The sequence below is a fragment of the Acinonyx jubatus genome, chromosome E3 (assembly GCF_027475565.1).
Source record: "Acinonyx jubatus isolate Ajub_Pintada_27869175 chromosome E3, VMU_Ajub_asm_v1.0, whole genome shotgun sequence".
Classification (NCBI taxonomy): domain Eukaryota; kingdom Metazoa; phylum Chordata; class Mammalia; order Carnivora; family Felidae; genus Acinonyx; species Acinonyx jubatus.
The window spans coordinates 17,582,892-17,605,698 of record NC_069398.1 but is presented as its reverse complement, the minus strand read 5'-3'; the positions used below and the strand labels follow the sequence as shown (position 1 = coordinate 17,605,698).

The 22,807-nt window shown below is 51.6% G+C and overlaps 1 protein-coding gene across 6 annotated transcripts in view; it reads left to right on the top strand.

The window, feature by feature from the left end:
- Window positions 1-22,807, top strand: part of GSG1L (GSG1 like) — a 205,413-nt gene that overhangs the window by 67,931 nt on the left and 114,675 nt on the right. For all 6 annotated transcript variants that reach the window (XM_053213137.1, XM_027051095.2, XM_027051096.2 and 3 more), the window contains exon 2: window positions 5,320-5,367. In XM_053213137.1, coding sequence (XP_053069112.1) covers window positions 5,320-5,367 — 48 coding nt within the window. The remainder of the gene's footprint in view (window positions 1-5,319; window positions 5,368-22,807) is intronic.

Genomic DNA, 22,807 nt, shown 5'->3' with positions numbered 1-22,807 from the left:
AGGAATAGGAAGAGTATTCTCAGCTTGACAAAGATTATGAAAAACCTACAGCGAACATCATGCTTACTGGGACAAGAGTGAATGCTTTCCCCCTAAGATCAGGAACAAGACAAGGACATTTGCTTCTGCCACTTCTTTTCAACATTACGCTGGAGGTTTTAGCCAGAGCAGTTAGGCAAGAAAAAGAAATAAAAGACATTGAGATTGGAAAAGGCGAAGTCAAACTATTTGTATTTGTGGATGGCATGATCTTGTATAGAGTAAATCCTAAGAATCCACTAAAAACCATTAGAATTTATAAACGTATTCGGCAAGATTGCAAGGTACAAGGTCGATACACAGAAATTAATCTTATTTTTATACGCTAGAAGGGAACAATCTGAAAATGAAATTAAGAAAACAATTCCGTGTACCATAGCACCAAAAAGAATAAAATTCTTAGGAATAAATCTAACAAAAGAAGTGCAAAACTTATGTGCAACAAACTACAGAACATTATGGAAAGAAATTAAAGGAGATCTAAATAAATGGAAAGGCATCCCATTTTCATGGACTGGAAGACTTAATATTATTAAGGTGGCAATATTCCCCAAATTGATCTACAGATTCAGTGCAACCCATGTTAAAGTTTCAACTGGCTCTTTTCTCAGAAATTGACAAGTTGATTCTAAAATTCACATGGAAATGCAAGAGGTTCAGAATAGCCAAAATCATCTTAAAAATGAAAAGCAAAGTTGGAGGGCTCACTCCATTTCAAAACTTACTATAAAGTTACAGTAATCAAAAACAGTGTGGTACCAGGAAGAAGGATAGACATATAGATCGATGGAATAGAATTGAGAGAACAAAATAAACCCTTCCATTCATAGCCAGTTAATTTTTGACAAGAGTGTCAAGACAGTCCAATGGGGAAAGAATAGCCTTCCAAATGGGGCCGGGACAATAGGACGTCCACATAGAAAAGAATGGAGTCAGACACCTTTGTATACCGTACGCATAAGTCAATGTCCAATAGATGACCTCAAGGTAATGGTTAAAGTGATACAACTCTTGGAAGAAAGAAGAAGAGTAAACCTTCATGGTGTTGGGCTAGGCAAAGACTTCTGAGATATGACACAAAAGCACAAACAACAAAAGATATATTGGACTTCATCAACGTCAAAGGGCACCGTCGAGAAAGTAGAAATGCTGAGTGGGACCAAATATTTGCAGTCAGATATCTGACGAGGTACTTGTATGTGGAATATATAAAGAACTCTTACAACTCAATAAAATGACAAAATAATCCAGTTAAAATGGGCAAAGGATCTGAATAAACATTTCTCCGAAGATGAAATGAAAATGGCCAATAAGCACGTGGAAAGATGCTCAACATCACTAGTTCTTAGGGACGTGCAAATCAAAACCACAAGGAGATACTACTTTCCACCTGCAAGGATGCCTATACTAATGATAATAATAAAAATGACACAATAACAAGTGTTGACGAAGATGTGGAGAAATTGGAACATTGCTCGTACATTGCTAGTGGGACTGTAAAATGTTGCTCCTCCTTTGGAAAACAGTCTAGTGGTTCCCCAAAAGGTTAAACATAGAATTACCAGGATTTCCACCCCTACGTATATACCTAAGAGAAACGAAAACTTGCCCACACAAAATCTTGTCCATCAATGTTCATCCATAGCCAAAAAGCGGACACAAACCCAAAGCCCGATAACCAATGAGTGGATAAATACGATGGGTTGTAGCCACACCATGGAATATTATTCAACCACAAAAAAGGAACAAAGTAGTGATACACGCTACAACGTGGATGAACTTTGAAGACATCACGCGTTGAAAACAGTGAAGGAAGCCAGATACAAAAGGCCACATATTGTATGATTCCATTTATGTGAAATGTCCAGAAGAGGCAAATCTGTAGAGAAGGAAAATACATCAGTGGTTGCCCCGTGCCGGGAGGATTGGGGGAAAGGGGGATTGCTTGGTAATAGGTAATGGCGTTTTTGGGGGGGGGTGATGAATATGTCCTAAAGTTGATTGTGGTGATGGTCACACAATCTTGCGAATATAGTAGGAATACACTAAGAACCTTTACTTTTTATTTATTAAATTTTTTTTAATGTTTATTTACTTTTGAGAGAGGGAGACAGAGGCATGAGCAGGGGAGGGGCAGAGAGAGAGGGAGACACAGAACCCGAAGCAGGCTTCAGGCTCCGAGCTCTCAGCATAGAGCCCGACATGGGGCTCGAACTCATGAGCCATGAGATCATGACCTGAGCTGAAGTCGGAGGTTTAACCGACTGAGCTACCCAGGCGCCCCTAAAAACCTTTAAACTGTTACTTTAAACTGGTGAACTGGGGTGCCTGGGTGGCTCAGTCGGTTAAGCAGCCAACTCTTGGTTTTGGCTCAGGTCACCATCTGGCGGCCCATGAGTTCGAGCCCCGCATCGGGCTCTGTGCTCACATTACAGAGCCTGCTTGGGATTCTCTCTCTCTCTCTCTCTCTCTCTCTCTCCCTACTCGCATGCCCTCACTCTCTCTCTCTCTCAAAAAAAAAAATCAGAAGAGAAAGATAAACTTCTAGGTGACGAAAAATTTTAACATTTAATGTTAATGTATTTGTCTTTAACCGATGCAATTGCAAAAATACAATTTTTAATTTAATTTAATTTCTTTATGTAGGAAGGAGCCCAACAGGCCAAAATGCCTAGGACCCACAAGGTCTGAACGTGGCCCTGGGTGGCATCAGTGTGCATTTGACCACTAAAGGCTTCTCTCTCCAGATTTTGAGAAAAGCATAGAACATTAAAGAAAGCATGAAACAATTCATTCAGATCTGTCCGTTCTGGCTTGCCACTGTTCTCTCCCTTTTTTTTTACCCTCACTTGCAGTTGTTGGCTGTCAACAAACATCTCTTTCCATGGGTTCTGATCTTGTTACCTCTGGCTCGCTATGTGGCCCCAGTTGTTCTCTCTGTGGCCCCAAGTCTTAGTGTCTTCATCTGTGAAGGGAAGCGGGGCCCCAGAGCCTGAGGGAGGAAACGAGCACGACAGAACCACAAGAGTGCCGTCCAGCCACCTGTGGCCTCATGAACCTTTGGAAGGGGTGACGTCAATAAGGCAGGCATCCACTCCTTAGCTTGGCACTCAAGACCCTTTGTGATCTGGCCCCCGCCTTCCTTCTCAGCCTCATATGCCAGCACACCCTTTATTTATATGGAGCTGGGAGGACGTTCAGGATCCCACAGGGGCTTCCAGGGACCTTCTTAGAGAAGAATTCACAAGCGTCAAGCAGACACATGAGTTGAGAACGCCGGAAGCTTCCAGATCTTTTTTGCCCTCCAACCCACGTTCGTTCCATGTGGACACTAAAATCTGTATCCAGTAAAATCCTTAAACCAGGGGTTACAAGCAGACCCTAAAGGTCAGCCAATCCAGTGCCCCCAGGGGCCGGCTGGGTGGCCTCAGTGAGGCAGGGACAGGCAGGGACTGTGGCCGACTCCAAGGCTCGTCCGCTGTCTGAAGGGGGCAGCATCCGGCCCGTGTGAGTGTGGCTGTGTGCCCTGGGGGCCAGCACGGCCGGGGTTTCTGAGTCTTCATCTGGGCTCGCAAGGCAACATTTTCCCTATGCTGGGGTCCTGTGTGGGCCGCACAAAATGCGTCTGTGGGTGGGGGTCCAGCCTGCGCCACCTTTGTGACCAAGGGGCTGGAGGCTGGGTCGTGTGTCCTCAGTGGTCAGCACAGTGCCCAGCATCGAGGAGGCCCCAGAAGAGACTGAAAATTTGCGGTTTCTTATAGGCATAAGGTTTGGGTGTAAGGCTTTCGCTCATTTGTTCATCTGTTGGTTTGTTCATCCATTCATATATTCCTTCAGCAAATATTTAGTTTATAATGTGCTCACTATGTACCAGACGCTGTGTTAGGTGATAGGGGCCCATCCGGAAGAGAGATGGGCAGACAGGGGAGGGAACCTCTGGAATATTGAATAGATTAGCTAGGAAAGGCCTCCCTGAGCAGGTAACATGTGGGGAAAGTGGTAAAAAAGAAGAAAAGTAAACCATTCAGCTCTCTGAGGGAATAATGCTCCACGTAGAAGTGGCAGCATGTGCAAAGGCCCTGAGGCGGGGAGGGGGGGTTCCCGGCACATTTCAAGATCAGCAAGGAGGCTGATGTGGCTGGAGTGGGGTGAGTGAGGGGGAAGCTTGTAGGAGACGAGGTCGGGGAGGTGATGGGGGGACAGATCGCACAGGGCCTGGTTGGCCGCACTGAGGACTTGGGTTCTGACCCTGAGTGAACTGGGAACCACGGGAGGCTTCTGAACAAAGGGACATGATCCGTCTGTGTGAATAAGGACAGAAACAGAGAGACCCAAGCAAGGGCTGTTGCTACAGCCCAAAGGCTGTGGGCGATGGTGGCTGGAGCAGCGGAGGGGGTGAGAAGTGGTCGGATTCTAGATATACCTCCAAGCCAGAGCCACAGACCAGATGTGGAGATGTGAGAGCAAGAGAGAAGTCAAGGTTGACGCTGCAGTTCTGGCCCGAGCACGTGGGAGGCCAGAGTTGCCGTTTCCTGAGCGGGGGGCGGGGGTACATGAGGATGTGGGGCACGCCCTCGTGGCGCTGACAACTTGTGGGCCATCCGTCCAAGAGTCACATGCAAGAGGTAGAACTGTCGGGTGACCGGATGTCCCACAGGGGAAGACCAAGGTGCCGTGAGAGCTTAGAACAGGGAAAGTATGTCCCCGGCAGGGGGGACGGCACGTGTGGAGGCCTCGTGGTGGAAGGAGCCTGAGGAGTGTCGGGGGCCGAGTTCAGGGGTCCCCGTGAAGGAACTTGGGCTTCATTCTTCAGGAAGTCATCAGAGGGTTTTGAGTGGGAGAGAGAGAGAGGGGGAGAGTGTGTGTGTGTGTGTGTGTGTGCGCGCGCGTGTGTGAGATGTGATCAGAACTGTGTGGCTCCAAAGCATCCCTCTGGCGACAGCAGTGTGGAGGCCCAGGGAGCCCCGCGAGGGGCAGCCCTCATCCTGGTGGGTCTGGATGGGGTTGAGGCCATGGAGGGGGACTGAGGGCTCGGAGCAGGTGCCAGCGACTGGGCTGGATGGGTTGGATCAGGAGGTGAGAGCGGAGGCGGCCTCCCCGGGGCTGTTCAGCTGAGTTGGCAGCAAACATTCCTTGGGGACACTGACTTCCCGGGAATAAAGGTTAGAGACGCTCGGGTGCCACGCCCACTTGGCGACAGGGCTCAGGGAAGGGGAGAGGCGAAAGCCTGAAGCCCACGCTGCCTCTCACATTCTGAAAACCCTTCTTTTCTTTTCGAAGGTGAAACATGTCGCAGCTTCATTGACCTGGCCCCAGCATCGGAGAAGGGTAAGTGTGGCCCCCGCTCAGGTCTCAGGTGTGTGAGCCAAGTGCCCTGCAGAGACGCTTCCTGCCCAAGTGGCTTTCCAAAGCCCCATGAGAGCTTTTCCTGCCACGCTCATGGGCGACGGCTCCCCAGAGGAGCCTGAATCCTGCAGCTCTGAGTTTCTTAAGCTGTTGGGAAGGGGACAGAGGCAGGTGGGGGATCATCCTGTCCCCACCCCCCGCCACCGCCGTGCCACTCCCCTCCGCAAGCGGGGTGGCCCTGAGAGTCATTACACCTCCATCCTTCCAGGGCACAGCAGGACTTTGGGGAGGTAGGACGGGTGTGCAGAAGTTGGGGTCAGGCTAGACCAGTGTTGGGGGCACTGCCTTGAGCACAGGATTTGACCTCGGGGGCAGGAAGCCAGATGCCCTGTGTCTGTCATCTCAACAGGCGTGGGGAGGCCCCAGTCACTGTGCAGAGATGACCCTCTGGTGTGTGGGGCCCACGAACAGAGATTCTGCCCCCCGGTGATGCTCCGGTAGGATGGTCAGGGGCTGGCCATCCTGTGGGGTGAGCACAGCAGTCAGGATTAAGTTTAGCCACAGGAATGGTGATCCACAGTAGCTGGCCTTAAAGGACAAATGTGCCTTGCTTATATAAAAGTTTGGAAGTAGGCAATCCAGGGAGGCTCTGCCCCACAAAGCTCTCAGGATCCGGAACCTTGCTGCCCCTCTGCATCGTCTCTGTGCCTTTGTCCTCATGGTCTCAGATGGCGGCTGGTGCTCCAGCGGTCACACCTGCCTTCTGGGCAGCCACTTAGAAGGGTGCAAAGGAGGAAGGGCAAAGCTTGCTGGTCAATTCCAAGGTTTCTAGAAGCTGCCCGCAGCACCTGCTCATGTGTCCTTGGCCAGAACATGATCCCAGGGCCAGACTCAGCTGCAAAGGAAGCTGGGAAATGAGATCGCTATCCCGGCAACTATGTGCTCAGTGAAGTCAGGGGTTTGGTTATTATGGAAGAGCCGGAGAATGGAAGCCGGAGGGTTCGCTGCCGAAGGGACGCAGGGGTGCGGCCGCCTCCCCGCCTGCCCACCCCTGCCCAAGGAGGACGGCTGCCAGGAGAGGGGAGGTGTGCAGGTGTCTTCAAGACAGCCTAGAGATGAGGAGAGGGCTCTGGTTCTGGGAGTCAGGGTGGGGAAACTGAGGCAGAAGTCCAGTGCTAGAAACTGTCCCAACAAGGGGGATCTCGGTGTGCCTGTCCGGCGATTGTGGCCACTCGTGCCTCTTGCTGGTGGGGCTGGTGGCCCTGCAGCGTCCGGAGGTTCGGGGACTGGAGGGTCCGTCTCTGACCCATCCCTGCTGATGGCAGAGAGGGAGTGGGTGAGGGGGACCTATGTCACGGAGGCTGCTAATGTTCCTGTCTCACAGACACTGTCCCCTTGAAGACCTTCAACCAAGTGGCAGCTCATGAGACTGGGACCCTCAGGCCCAGGAAGAGGCCCAGACGCCCCGGCGGAGCAGCCTTTTGGCAGGGGGCACTTCCTCCTCCGTTTCCTCCTTGGCTTTCCCAGCGACTGTGCCCTATGTGGCCGCTACTCGTGGCCACCCCCTGAAGTTCTGAGCTGAGCAACCGGGCCCCAGCTTCTAAACCGAGGTCAGGAGGGGCACCTGGGTGGTTCAGCCGGTTAAGCCTCCAATTCTTGGTTTCGGCTCAGGTCATAATCTCTCGATTGGTGGGATCGAACCCCACGTCGGGCTCTGTGCTGACACCATGGACCCTGTCATGCTGTCTCTCTTTCTCCCTCTCTCTCTGCCCCCCCCTCCCCGCTTGTGCTCTCCCTCTCTTTCAAAATAAGTAAACTTAACCAAGAAAAGTTGAAACTGAGGTCCAGAAGCGCCAGGAATACTACTGGGTAATACGGAGCGGACGTTCGACGAGCGGTTCCTCCGCACCAGGTGCTTCCCAGGCGTTAACCAAGAAGCCTCCCCCCAACCTTGGGGGGCGCTGACAGACTCGCCCCACTTGACGGGTGAGGAATCGGAGCCTTAGAGGCATGAAGCCGCCTACATCTCACATCTGGGGCAGAGGCCACGCTTCGGGCCCCCCTGTGCTGTGGCATCTTGCGAGCCCGGCCCCGGGGCGGCCCTCGAGAATGCCGAGCCAGTGATCCCTCAGAGGCCTGGGAGCTCCGGGCTCAACTGTGCTCCGCATCCGGCTTCCGGGAAGCGCGGCCCGTGTGCGCGCACGTAAGCGTGCGTGTGCGTGTCGGGTTGAGGGCGAGTGTACACGTGTGTGATCAGGTGGTCCCGTGAGTATTGCACACATGTGTCTCCTGTGTGGACACACACGCGTGCCGGTGGCTGAGCGTGTGAGTGTGAAAGGGCATGCGCTTGTGTGTCCAAGTGTGTGTGCACGCGTGGGCACATGTGGAGTGCATATACGCTTGTGTCCATGTGAGCATGTGCATATGTGTGTCTAAGCGTGAGCATGCGTGAGTGTGTGTGCACGCATGAGCATGTGTGGAGCGCATACACATGTGTGTCCATGTGAGTATGTGCATATGCGTGTCCAAGTGTGAACATGCACGTGTGTGCACGTGTCAGCGTGTGAGTATATACATGTGTGTGTGAACACATATACATATGTGTCCAAGTGGGAGCATGCACGGATGTGTGTGTGCACGTGTGAGTGTCCATGTGAGCATGTGCATATGTGTCTAAGCGTGAGCATGCGTGTGTGCACGTGTGAGCATGTGTGGAGTGTGTACACCTGTGTGTCCATATAAGCATGTGCATATGCGTGTGCAAGTGTGAACATGCATGTGTGTGCACGTGTGAACGTGTGTGTGGGAGCATGCACGGATGTGTGTGTGCACGTGTGAGTGTCCATGTGAGCATGTGCATATGTGTGTCTAAGTGTGAGCATGCATGAGTGTGTGCCCATGTGAGCATGTGTGGAGTGTGTACACATATGTGTCCATGGAAGCATGTGCATATGTGTGTCCAAGTGTGAACATGCATGTGTGTGCATGTGTGAGCATGTGTGAGCACATACATGTGTACATACATGTGTAAACACACACATGTGTCCAGGTGGGAGCATGCACGGGTGTGTGTGTGTGCGCACGTGTGAGTGTCCATGTGAGCATGTGCATATGTGTGTCCAATTGCGAGCATGCATGGGTGTGTATGTATGTGCACGCGTGAGCATGTGTGGAGTGTGTACACATGTGTGTCCATGTGAGCACGTGTATGTGTGTCCAAGTGTGAACATGCACGGGTGTGTGTGCATGTGTGAGCGTGTGGAGTGTGTGTCCATGTGAGAATATGCATATATGTACCCGAGTGTGACCATGCACAAGTGTGGGTGTGCACGTGTGAGTACATACATATATGTGTGTCCATGTGAGCACGTGCATATAGTGTCCAAGTGGGAGCATGCACGGGTGTGTGTGTCCACGTGTGAGTGTGTGTGGAGTGCATACACGTGTGTGTCCAGGTGAGCACGTGTGTCCAAGTGTGAACGTGCGTGGGTGGGTGTGTGCACGCGTGAGCGGCCATGTGACCGTGTGCATACGTGTGTCCCAAGTGTGAGCATGCACGTGTGTGTGTGCATGTGTGTGCGTGTGTGGAGTGCGTACACGTGTGAGCGTCCATGTGAGCGTGTGCATACGTGTGACCCAAGTGCCAGCGCGCACGGGGGTGGAGGGTGCGTGTCCACGTGTGAGCACGCACGTGCGTGTGTGTGCCTGTGTGAGCATTGTGGAGCGCGTACACGTGCGTGCGTGTCCGCGTCCGGCGGCGGGCGGGTCGTTCACGCCTCCTCCTGGAAGCAGTCGACCTTTGTTCCTGCTTCTTTTACGAGGACCGAGGGCCCCGGGGAGATTGTATCTTTGTGTTTTCCCCGCCTCGTGATTTTCCCTTCAGGGCTTGGCGGCCACGTCAAGGACCTTCTGGCGGCGCATATAAAAATGTTTATAAGGAGGCTGAGTGGGCTGGCTTTGCCGCCAAGCTGCAGAACGATTTTCGCGCCCTCCCGGCCTCTCAGGCGTGTCAGCTGTCCCCTCAGATCGGTGGGGTTTGTCGCGCAGCTGCTGTGGCCTCTTCCCGAGCCCCCCCACCCCCCGGCCTGCCCCCCCCCCCCCCAGAGGCCTGCGGGAACGTGACGCTCACGGGTCCGTCCCTGTGCTCGCCTCCCACGGTGACTGTCCACGTCACGGATGAGGTCCCCGAGCTGCGGAGACGGAGCGCTGGGTCGGGGCCATGCGGGGAGTCCGGGGCGGGTGTTGGAGCCCGGGTGTGTTCTCGCCCCAAAGCGCACGCGTCTCCTGGCTCCTTGTCCCCGCGCCCGCCCCCTCTGGGACTTCCCTTTTGGTCTGCCGGATACGGTAATGACCACGACGCTCACATGGACTGGCTTTCACTACCACGTGCCAGGCAGTGTTCTGAGAACGTTACACGCAGGGACTCGTTCTAGTCCTCATTTTACAGGTGAGGAAACGGAGGCATAGAGAGTGAATCGACTTGCCCAAGGTCATACAGTTAGGATGCTGGGTTTGAACCTGAGCCCTTTGGCTCTTAAATACGCCAGGCCTTCCAAGACTCTGCGAGCGAGTGAGTGAATGTGTGTGTGTGTGTGTGTGTGTGTGGTCAAGGCTCGGTGTGTGTATGCGTGAGCAGGTACTGCTGTGAGAGCGTGTGCACGGGTGTCTCACGGGTGTGCTTTCATGCTGGTGGGTGAGCGCGTGTGAGGATGGGGGTATGTAAATGTGTGCACAGGTGAGACTGTGCACGTGCATAGAGGCATGGGGTGTGTTCGTGTGTGAGCATGCATGGATGTGTGTGCACGTGTGTGTGCATGGATGTGTGCTCATGTGCACAGACGCATGGGTGTGTGTGCACGTGTGCACGTGCATGTGCGTAGATGCACGGTGTGTGGGTATGTGTGAGCGTGCATGGATGTGCATAGCTGCACAGTATGTGTTTATGTGTGAGCGTGCATGGATGTGTGTGCATGTGTGTGTGCAGGTGCATAGATGCATGGTGTGTGAGCGTGCATGGATGTGCATAGCTGCACAGCATGTGTTTATGTGTGAGCGTGCATGGATGTGTGTGCGCACGTGTGTGCAGGTGCATAGATGCATGGTGTGTGAGCGTGCATGGATGCATTTGCACGTGTGCATCAATGCATGGATGTTGTGTGCACGTGTGCATAGATGCACAGTGTGTGTCCATGTGTGAATGTGCATGCATGCGTGGATATGTGTGTCTATGCGCAGGGATGCATACATGTTTGCATGCATGTGTGAACGTGGGTGTGTACTGGGTGATACTCCCTGCTCCTCCTGCACCAAGACCTCTGAGCCAAGTTCAGGGTGTCCTCAGACTAGGTCTCCCCTTCTTTTCTTGACCTCCTTCCGCCTGGCAAACCATAGTCACACTTTCCAGGCCCTTCACAAATGGCACCCCCTCTTTGCCATTTTCTCCAGTACCCTCTGGTCCCTTGCTTCCCGACCCTGTCCCCTGGAAAATTATTTGTCTGTCATCAGTATTTTTAGCATGACGTGCATTTTTCTCAGTTTGTGCCTGACCATTTTAGTTTTGTGCTTCACATGGGAAATATCTTTTTGTTTTATACTAGCCTAAGCCACATCCATTTTTCATCTGGATTCCTGCCACAGTCTCTTAACTGCTTACCTCCTTCCATGTTTGCCCCCTGATTCACTTGTGCCAGAATGATTTTTTTAACGCGTAAGTCAGCTCATGCGAATCCCCGTTTAAAACCCGCCCTTGGCTTCTGTCGCACTCAGAGAAAAAGCACACGTTCTCATCACAGCCTGTAAGGTGTGTGGGGTCTGGCCCCGTACCTCTGGAGCTCGTCTCCTGCGCTCTCCCCTCCCCTGCCATCACCACACTCCAGCACCCCCGGATCCTTACTGTTCCTTGAGTCAGCCAAACTAGTGTGTGCCTCAGGACCTTTGCACTTGTCATTCCCTGCTCCCAGAACACTGTTCGCTCAGCTCTCTGCACAGCTGGTACCTCCTCGTCATTCAGGGTTCGGTTTGAAAGTCCCAGCTTCAGGGAAGCCTTTGCATCACTTATCACTGCCTGCAGTGTATTCAGTGCTGGCCTGATTAACACGGTCAGCCCCGCGAGGGCAGGGATTTTGTCTCCTTTGTGACTCATTGTGTCCCCACTGCCCAGGAGGGAAGCCCGGTGCTGACAGGTGCTTCACAAAACCTGTTGAATGAATGAAAAATCAGCATTGATTTTAACAGTATATACTCTTGGTATGAAAATTATAATAATTCTTTTTTAAAAAAGTTTCAAGGTTTATTTATTTTTATGTTTATCTTTGAGAGAGAGAGAGAGGAAGAGAGAGAGAGAGAGAGAGAGAGGGAGCAGGGGAAGGACAGAGAGAGAGAGAGAGACACAGAATCCAAAGCAGGTTCCAGGCTCCAAGGTATCAGCACAGAGCTGGATGTGGGGCTCGAACTCAGAAACCATGAAATCATGCCACATCCACCATCGTGCTGGGTAGCAAGCCGCCCTGGAGCGCAGGGGCATTCGGCATTTACTTTTTGCTCCCGTGGTTGGGGGTTATCTTGGTTCCAGGATGTGGTCTGGGCCCACGTCTGTTCCACGTGTGTTCCTTTTGGGGGCCGGGTAGAGGGGACAGAAACGCAAGGTGCCTAACCGCACAAAAACGTTTTCGAGTTTTGCTGGCATCATATCTGCCAACATCCCATTGGCTAAAGCAAGTCACACGACCACTGCCAACATCAGCGAGGCAAGAAATACACGACCCACGTGGGGACCTCCGGGCCTGACCCCAGCCTCGGGGATGGTTGTGTTGGAATTGGCTCAGCCGGATTTCTGGGCGTGTGTGTGTGTGTGTGTGTGAGACTCATTGATTTGCAGGTCAAAGTCTCCCCCGGTTGTTGTCATCCCAAATGACCTATGTATTTCTCCAAAAGGGACCCACATGTTCGGGTGGGTTTCCTTGCCGGGTGCCAACTGAACAGCCTCTGCCTGCCAGTCATTTGCACACACGCCCTTCCATGTGACACCCTGAGCACCCACTACGTGGCAAGCTCTAGGCTAAGCTCTGCCGGTGTAGACACGAATGAGGCAAAAAAGTCTCTGCCCTACGGGTGGGGAGAGGGCTAAAAATGGTTAGCTGACTTCGGGGAGGGGCTCCGACGGAGGCTAAAGAACCCACCCTCCACTGCAAAAGGCAGGAGGAATGATGTTCTGCCGCCTCAGATCCCTGCAGAGAGTCCGGGAAGATGTTGGGGTTCTCCTCCCTTTAGCTTATTAACGGTATTCCCCAGTAAGGATTGGTCCCAAGTCACCTGTCATGGTGTCATGTGGGGAATGCCCCCGGTTCCTACACCCCAGTTGGCAGCTGTCCCTCACAGGTCGATGGGCTGTCACTGCGAATGAATGAAGGAACACACGGAGCCTCCCGTGACCCATAGTTGCCATCAAGCCTGCACCCTTCAGCTCCTATCTGCTTTTCCTCAGTCCCCATCAGCACACACAGTGGAGCACAATTCGGCAAGGGGAGTGGACAGTCTACACCGTGGGTTTGCGCAGAAGAAGCCAGAGTCGAGAGAATACCTCCTACGACGATGCCACTTAGGTAAAACTGGAAAACGGGCACGATGAGTCTAGACTGTGGGAAGTCAGGACAGCGGTTGCCCTCGACGCCTGAATGGGGGACGTGCGGAGGGCCCCGGCGGCTGGCGATGTTCCGATTCTTGGTCTGAGTGCTAGTTACACGGATGTGTTTGGTTTATGAGAAGTCATCAAGCCGTGTAGTTGTGATAGATGCGCTTTTTCCGTCTGTATGTGACGCTTCAAGAAAACGTCAGTTTCCCACACTGAATTCTAAATTATCCTTCCGAAGTGAAAAATCCCACCGTATCAGGGTTCTGCTTGAACCCTTTCCCTGGCTCCCAAACTTAAATATCCCAGGATGATTGAACATGGGGTCCATGGCCCTTTGTGGTCTGGTCTGCCTTTCTTACTCCACTTCCTACCGTCTCTGACATGGACCCTGGGCTCCAGCCCTGTCTTTCCACTTGCATCCATTTCCCTCGAGCTCTCCGCCATCTGTCAGGCCTCTGTGCCTTTGCATATGCTGTTCCCTCCGTTTGGTCTGTGGACCTCGGAAAACTTCTATTTATCCTTCAAAACCTAGCTTAGACATGACGTTTCCTGCCAAGCCGCCCCTGAACCCAGAGATACCCACGGTGACTGGTCCCAAGAACACCCGTCATTCTGCATTGAGATCATCTCCATCAGACTGGACACTCCCGGAGGACAGGCACTGGGTCTTGTCCTTCTGACGGCCCCCATGCCCCAGCCAGAAGGGGTTGGCACACAGCGAGAGTTTAGCACATGTTTGTCGAACAAAGGAAGGCAGGGAGGTCCATGTTACAGACCCTGGGTGACCCGTTTGGGTTCGGAAACTTGGATCCTGACTTAAGAGTCTGTGGTCTCCCCTGACCCCCCTGGGCTGAGCTGCCCAGTCGTCCCTGCTCGCGTTTCCCAGCGAGCTGGGATTTCTGGCAGCCACCAGCCGGCAGCTTTTTGGTGAAACATTCTCCAAGGCTTGTAGGTTTCATTTGTTTCATATTTCAGGGACGTGTAACAATGTGGTGGCTCCACGGCCACAATCCTGAGTCTTGCCTGAGTCATTTCTCCCTTCAGTTTCTATAATAGTCTCTTGTTGGTTCCCCGCACCTCTCTGTTCTGCGTCTGAAATCGATTTACAATTCTGCTGCTCACTTAATTTATTTAGTGCGTTTCATTGATTTATGTCATAGAACTGAAACGTGCATAGATCAGAACACGCTGGGCAGGGAAGGAAGGGGACAAACCAACAGTCACAGCTGCCCGGGATCTGACATCGGAGCTTTGCGCAGGTCAGCCTGCTGGCTGCAGCCCCAGCACGCCGGGTGGCCGGCGCATCCCGGGCCTGTGCGTTAATCCCGGGTGATCTTTTCGCTCTGTCTGCCTAGGGAGCTCTCTGTCAACCGTCACGAGCCACCCCAAAGGTCCCGCCTCTGCCGAGTCCTCCCCTGCCCCCAGAGTGCCTCAATTACTTCTGCTCCCTGCTTCCAAACTCCCGGGTACCTATCTGTGGCCCCGGGGCCTGGCAAAAGGAGAGGTCGGATGCTTTCATCCCATGACGCGGAGACTTCGGGACACAAAGAGACAGGGGACCAGCCCTGATGGTTGACACGTCCATTGTTCCCTCTCACCTGCCATTCCCAGACAATATTGAGATCATTCTGGCAGCCCTTTGGCTGAGGTGGGGACTCGTCAATCATCTGAATGGCCCTGGTCATCTGTGGAGCCAGCAGAGCCCTGGAATCCTAAAGGGAGAGATTCTCTCCTGGCCATTCTGGATGAACTCATAACACAGGCCGCCTCACTGGGTGCCGTTCTCGGAGGCAGGGCAGGCCGCAGCCTTGTGTTCGGGGACGGGCCACATTGACCTCGTCCTCCTTGCCGCAGGCCGGTGGTCGGTATCCTCCGGTGCCAGGCTGTGTGCCAGGATCCCGGGCGGTGAGGGGGGGTCACCCGCAGCCCCTCCATTCTCATCCATCCCGTCCCTCCCACCACCCGCCGGTGTCATTTCCTCCAGCACCACAAATGGTCCCCTCACCTCCCTCGTTCTCAAGTGGTGGATCTGTCACTTTCTGTCCTGAAATTCTGGATTCCTCTAATTACGCGCTCTTATTAAAGGTGATTACATCCCGACGGCTGGTGGAGATCACAACATCGAGTAATTGCTTTCGTTGCTCTCATTCCAATTATTCAAGGTTATCTTTCTAGGTAATTGGGTGTCTGGGTAGTCTTGCCTGCTCACTCTCTCAGAGGGCGTCGTGTTAACCCCAAACGGTGACCGGCTTTCGTGTTTCGTAATTGGAAACAGTTTCTCCATGGTGAGAAGACCCTCTTAAGTGTAAACAGTGGTAATTTAAATTTCTAAATGACTCCGTGTCTTATCATACTTTGGTGTGAGAAATTAGCCTGGACGCTTCAATCCAGCCTTTTGCCTGTCTGAGCAGAGGTTTTCAGCGGGGGGGGGTGGGAAAGGGGATAGGGTTTGCTGAGCTGCACGGGGCCTGCAGAATTTGAAGGATGCTGGCTCCTTTCCAGAACCCAGAAAAGTCTTTCCATGGGCTGGTTCTTCCTGGACCCCTCCTCGGAATGGAATTTGCAACAAGGCCCTTCTATTTAGCCCGGGTCTTGCGTCCGCAAAGCGTTTTTTCACTGTAGACCCACGATGATTCCTTCAAATGAGGTTAGACATACAGCTACAAATCAGGTTCAGCACGTTCAGTTGTGCAGGTTACTCACTGTGCGAGTCTAGGAGTCACGGTTCGTACCGGAGTCTATGCGAATGGCGTGGGGTTGGGCAGTACACATCCCGTACGGTTATACGTAGGGGCCAGGGATACATAGGCCAGGTTAAAGGAAAACATTGAACATACAATTTATACCTACACCTCAACACGGAACCACTCTGCCTAATATGAGCTGGGGATTTGTGACTCTGTTTTGTCGTGTTTCCTTGTTTTCATCGATATTACTTCATTGGTATAATTTAGGCACAGTAATTCTTAATAAGTTTTCTAACAACGGGTGCAGCATTTTCATTTTTCCCTGCCTTCCAATTTGGGCTGTGTACTCCCCCCCCCCAAAAAAAAATTATTATCCACTATTTCTTTTTACACCGATTCATTTAGAAAGCCTACTTTTTAAAGCTTCGTCCCGAGTAATGGTATCTGTCAACTCACAGTTTAGTGTGAGTGTTTATTCTTTCCAAGATGCTTTAGAGGAAATAATAATAATACCCCCTCGCCCATTTTTTTCCGTTTTGCCAACACGCCAGACCCAGCGGCGCCCCCAGCAGCTTGATGTGGTGTGGGTTGCTGGTACACCGAGTCATGAGTGGGGAAACTGAGGCCCAGAGAGATTAAGTCATCTTACCCAAGACCATATGGGTCGGCAGGGCGGGGTGGGAACCCGGGCCCGCGGGCCACAGTCCTTGAATGGCACCGTTCCACTTACTATCTCAAGATGAGGTATTAAAATAGAAAAGAGGGACGCCTGGGTGTCTCAGCTGGTTGAGAGTCCAACTCTTGATTTCGGCTCGCGTCATGAGCTCACGGTTTGTGAGTTCGAGCCCCACGCCTGGCTGTGCGCTGACCGCGTAGACCCTGCCTGGGATTCTCTCTCTCCCCCCTCTCTGCCCCTCCCCTGCTTGTGCTCTCCCCCTCCCCCCCACAATAAATAAATAAACATTAACAAATAAAATAGAAAAGGATCTTAAAACGAGTCGGGACTGGGAAGGACTGAGGTCTTAATGAAAGAGAAGGACAAGTTACGTGTTGGCCAGACGGGGGCCGGGGAGGAAGAAAGAGCCATCACACTGCGTGGGAACGTCACTCGTGATCTCCCAGGGCGCTCGCACCACATGCACCTTCCTCTGCGTCCTTGTTGTGGCACCTCCTGTTCCAAGAAGGGAGCCCAAGCCTCAGCGCACACACCGTCCAGGTCGGAAGGGCCCAGGGAGTTGATCTCACCTGCTCCATTTTGCAGATGAGGAAACTGAGGCCCCAAGGGAAAAGCTCTCCGTGGCTGCCATGGACTGAGAATAGTGAGCATACCAACTGAGTACTCTTGAGAAATGGGGCCAGCCCTGGCGACGCAGTGAGCACGTATTGAGCGCCTGCTGCATACCGGTCCCTTCCAGGCATGTCGTACCGTTTGATCCTCTCCTCGGCCCGCAAAGTAGGTATTCTTACTATCACCACCCCCCATTTCGGGACAGAAAGCTGAGGCTCTGACAGGTTAAGAAACTCGCTTCCGGTCCTGGTGCTGGCAGAGCTGGGATTTAAACACAGAGCTCCCGAGGGCAGTGCTCATGCAGAGCGTGGGCCCTGGATTCAAATCCTGACTCTGCCTCACTGGCTGGGGGCCTCGGGCATGCCACTTAGCCTCTTGGTGGCTCACTTTCTTCATCCCCAAAATGGGGATAATAGCATCTCCTTTGTGGGATTCTTCCGAGAATCAAATGGAATCATCTGTGCCAGGGGTTGGTTGGCTCGGGGTCTGGCCTGGTCAACGCAGCTTGAATGTTCTGTGGTATTTTTCCCCAGCTCCCCAGCTCAGCTCAGTCAGCAAGAAAGCTAACTCGGAAAGTAACTCAATTTGCATGTATTTCTACTCGACTAACCTTTCTCGAAAAAAATCCCAGGATCCCATGACTGCTACACACTTCCCCACCCCTTGTTTTGTTTAATTCTTTCGACAGCTCTCTGGAGTAGGTGCTGTGATTTCTGGTTTACACCCAAGGAAACAGACTCAGAGAAGTTGAGCTACTTGCCCGGGGTCACACAGCAAAGCGATGCATCCCTCAGTCCCGTGCTGCTGCTGCCACGCCTCACAGGTCTTTCCGCTCTGCCTGGTGCCTCCCGGCCCCTCTTCTGCCTCTGAGGCCCAGAAAAGTCTTTGGTTGGCTTTGCTGTGTGTTCTGAGCCGGCCAGGCGGCCCCACCGGCTTACAGCTGTCGGGGACTGTGTGGAGCAGAGGGAGGGAGCAGCCGAGAGGCCCCACGGCTGCGCCTGTTCCCGGCACCCTCTGCTCCTCACACATCCCATCTGCTGGCTTCTCCAGCCTCATCATTTGCAGCCATCTGCCGGGCTCCCTGGAGGCCCCGCAAAGGCCTGGGATGCAACGCAGAAACCCCCGAATGTGCTGCCTTTTGCCTGCCTGGGGAGCAGAGGGGTTCAAGCCCCCTGAAACCCTCCCCATGCCTCGAAGCCACTAGGAACTACAAACCCAAGAGAGAAGCCGTCTCAACAGGAAGGTTCTAGAAGGCTGAAGCCTCTGCCCCGATTAGCTGCCCGGGAACTGACTCCCACAGCCCTGGTGTGGATTCCTGGGGCCAGCCTGACTCTTACAGGCTTTGTTTCGTTTAAGCTTTTGCCTGAAATCTCATGTTGCATTTAAAAAGCCTGGAGTCTCTTGGCTGGGGTGCCCTGGCCCCTGTTTGTCCGCAGTCTCTCCGGCCTCTTGGGCTTCGGATTTTCAGCACGCGTTTTGCCAGAGGCTGATGGAGGCGTGACGTGGGGGGCGGTGATGGGGTGCCTCTGCAGACGGGAGGATGCACAGGTGGCTTCTCCAAAGCCGGTGTCTGGTTGGTCTCGGCACTCGTGCCCCTTTGCCTGGCCCGTCTCTGGTGGCGAGGACACAGGCTGTCGATTGGATTCATTAACTTTTAATTTTTTTTTTTTTTCCGTAACAGCTTTGTTGAGATATGAGTACTTACCATGCAATTCGCCCACTTAAATGCGTACAGCTCAGTGGTTTTCAGTACATTCAGGAACGTGCAACCATTGCCATTGTCAATTTTAGAATATTTCCATCACCCTGAGGGCAAACCTTGTTTCTTTAAGCCTTCCTGCCCCCCCCCCCCCCCCCCCCGCTCAATCCTCCAGACCCCACAGACCTAGACAACCAGTGGGCTGCCAATTCTGGACACATATGAATGGAATCGTGTCACGTGAGGACTTTTGTGTCTGGCTTTTCTCACGTAATATGTTTTCAAGGTCGTACACATCGTAGCAGGTGTCGGTCCTTCATTTCTCTTCACCGCCAAATAATATTTCATTGTATGGGTATACTATCTTTTATCTTTTATTTATTTCTTGAGACTTAAAAAAATGTTTTAAATGTTTATTTATTTATTTTTGGGAGAGAGAGAGAGAGCGCGCACACAGGGGTGAAGAAGAAAGAAAGGAGAGAGAGAATCCCAAGCAGGCTCCACGCTGAACGTGGGGCCTGAGAAACGGGGCTCGATCTCATGACCGTGAGATCGTGACCCGAACCAAAGTCAAGAGCTGGACGCTTGACTGACTGAGCCACCCAGGCGCCCCTATTTATTGAAACTTTTTAAAATTGAGGAAGATAGCACAGTTCAGAAACATACCTAAAATATAAACACGTAGTTTAATAATCTACTGTCCAGCAAAAACTTTATTCCCACTGAGGTCAAGACAGAGATTGTCGCTGGCGCCCTGTCCCCCTGGCAATGTGTTTCTTCACAAGTGGGGTCAACTCCTGACCCCAGAGGAATCACTGCCTGGCTTAAGGGTACCGCAGGGGGCAGCAAAGCATGGCTCGCCACCTGTTTGTGTAAATAAAGTTTTATTGAAACGCAGCCACACCCATTGTCTTATGTGGGTAGAGCTTTTGTGCTGTAATGGCAGAATTAAGTGGTTGAGAGAGAGACCACATGGCCTCTGGTTCACAGTGCCCTCACTGGTGGTGGAAGGGGTTAGGGAGCTTTCTGGGGGATTATAAGGCATTAACTCCATTCACGAGGGCTCCACCCTCATGACCTAATTTCCTCCCAAAGGCCCCGCCTCTAGGTACCATCACGCTGGGAGGTAGGAAGCCAACATATCATTTCCGGGGGACACGAACCTTCGGTCTATAGCAATCATATAGCGACCTGTGTTTTGTGCATTTTCATTGCTATGTAATGTTCCACATTATGACTAAACCTTCTTCTGTTTGTTCATTCTCCTCTTTTTTTTTTTTTTTTACTTCTTTCCTTTTTTATTTTTTGTAGTATTTATTTATTTTTGAGAGAGAGACAGGGTGCAAGCAGGGGAGGGGCAGAGAGAGAGAGGGAGACCCAGAACCTGAAGCAGGCTCCAGGCTCGGAGCTGTCGGCACAGAGCCCGACGCGGGGCTCGAACCCATGAACTGTGAGATCATGACCTGAGCCCAAGTCAGGTGCTTAACCGACTGAGCCACCCACACGCTCCTGTTCATTCTACTCTTAATGGATTCTCTTAGTGGGCTCTTTTCTGTTTTTATTATGAATAACGCTGCTGGTTCGTCACATGTGATCCTGAGACCAGGGGCTTGTTAGACATGGAGGCTCTCGGGCCCCATCCAGAACTCCTGAGCAAGAAACTCTGGGTCTGGGGCCAGCAGTCTCTGTCTGACAGGCCCTCTGACGAACCACTCCTGTTTGAGAATCACCGCTCTGGTGTTTACCTCGATGAGGGCTTGCTTGGTCAACTTTGCGTATCCGCAGTTTTACAAGGCAAGGCCTTCCCAATGTCCAAAGTGGGTTGGGTGTACCAGTTTCCACGCCCACTAATGGGGTATGAGAATTCCCACTGCTCTCTCCTTGACAATATTTAGCTTTATCAGATATTAAACATTTTCCAACCTGATGGATGAGAAATGGTATCTCACTGTGGTTTTCAATTTGCACTTCTGTGATTGCTAACGGGGTTGAGTATCTTCTCATGTTTATGGCTATTTGGATTTTCTCTTGTGGTGCCTGTTCACGTCTCCCGCCTATGTTTCCATTAGATTGTCTTTTTCTTATTGATTTATATAAGTTTAAAAATTTTTTTACATGTTTTAATCTTTTGTGGCTTACAGGTATTTCAAACTCCTTTTCTCCTTTGGCGGCTTACCTTTTCACAGATGTCTTCCGAGGAACAGAAGTTCTGAATTTTTTTTTTTATTGCGGTAGAATATACGTAACGTGAAATTTACCATTTTAACCATTTTTAAGCGTGTAACTCAGTGGCATTAAGCACATTCATGTTGTTGTACGACCATCGCCACCGCCCCATCTCTAGAGAGCTTTTACATCTTCCCTAACTGAAACTCTGTACCCGTTAACCACTAACCCCCCGATTCCCTCAACCCTCTGACCCCTGGCAACCACCGTCCCACCTTCTGTCTTTAAGAACTTGGCTACTCTAGGGGTGCCTGGGTGGTGCAGTTGGCTCGGTGTCCAACTCTGGATTTTGGCTCAGGTTGTGGCCTCAAGGTTGTGAGATCTTGCCCTGCGTTGGGCTCTGTGCCGGGCATGGAGATTCTCTCTCCCTCTCCCTCTGCCCCTCCCTTGCGCTCTCTCCCTCACGCACACGCACATACACACAAAACAACAACAACAACATCAACAACAAGAATTTGGCTGCTTCAGGCACCTCATATAAGTGGGATCATGCGATATTTCTTGCTCTCTTGTGTCTGTCTGATTTCACTTTTCATGACGTCTTCGAGGTTCCTTCATACGGTAGCATGGGTCGGGAGCAAATGTTTTGCTGTGGACTGGCGTATATATCACCACTTGTTTACCCATTTGTTGATGGACATTTGGGTTGTTTCTGCCTTTTGGCTCTGGTGAATAATACTGGTGTGAACACTGGGGTAGGAATATCAATCCAAGCCCCTGCTCGGCTCTGTTGGATGGATACTCGAAAGTGGAGTTGTTGGGTCAGACGATAACTGTGTGTTTGCTCGTAGAGCCGCCATTCTGTCCATAGCAACGGCACCATTTTACACTTACGGTGCACAAGGGCTCCAATTTCTCTGCATCTTCACCAGCGTTCGTCATTTTCTGTTTTGATAATAGCCATCCTAATGCGTGCGATAGGGTATCTCACTGTGGTTTTGATTTGCATGTCCCTGGTGACGGGTGATGCTGGGCGTCTGTTCCTGTGTTTTTGGCCATTCGGATATCTTTCTCTGGAGAAATGTCAAGTCCTTTGCCTATTTTTGAGTTGTGTTGTTAGTTTTTCGGTTGTTGAGTTCTTGGAGTTCCTTATATTCTGGGTATCATTCTTGATCAGATTTATAATATGCGAGTATTTTCTCCCATTTCGTGGGTTGCTTTTTTGCTCTGTTGATGGTGTGCAAAAGCTTTTAATTTTGAGGAAGTCCAATTTATTTGTTTTGTCTCTCCTCTCCTCTCCTCTCTCTTTCTTTCTTTCTTTCTTTCTTTCTTGAAAGAGAGAAAGAGAGAGTGCACACAGGGAGTGGCAGAGGGAGAGGGAGAGAGAGAATCTTAAGCAGGCCTCACGCCCAGCATGGAGATTGACAGAGGGCTATATCTCATGACTGTGAAGTGTGTGCTAAGAGTCAGATGCTTAACTGATTGAGCCACCCAGGAGCCCTTATTTGTTGTTGTTGTTGTTGTTGTTGTTGTTGTCTGTGCTTTTGGTGTCATATCCAAGAGGTCATTGCCAAATCCAATGTCATGAAGTTTTCCCCTATGTTTTCTTCTAAGAGCATGAGCACACCCAGAACTTATTCGTCCATTCATCCACTTACCTATATACCTATCCACCTGTCTATCCACTCATCCATCCCCCTATCCATCCATACATATGTCCATCCATCCATCCATCCATGCATCCATCCATCCATCCATCCATGCATCCATCCATCCATCCATCCATCCATCCATCCAGTAAATACTTGTTGATCTTCTACCTTGTATCAGATACTGGGGATATATATATTGATCTGTGCAGATTCTACTCGGTCCTTGTTGACCTCAACATTTCAGTAGCTCTGCTGATTCTCTAGCTGCACACACACCAGTTCTGCCCTCATGCACAACAC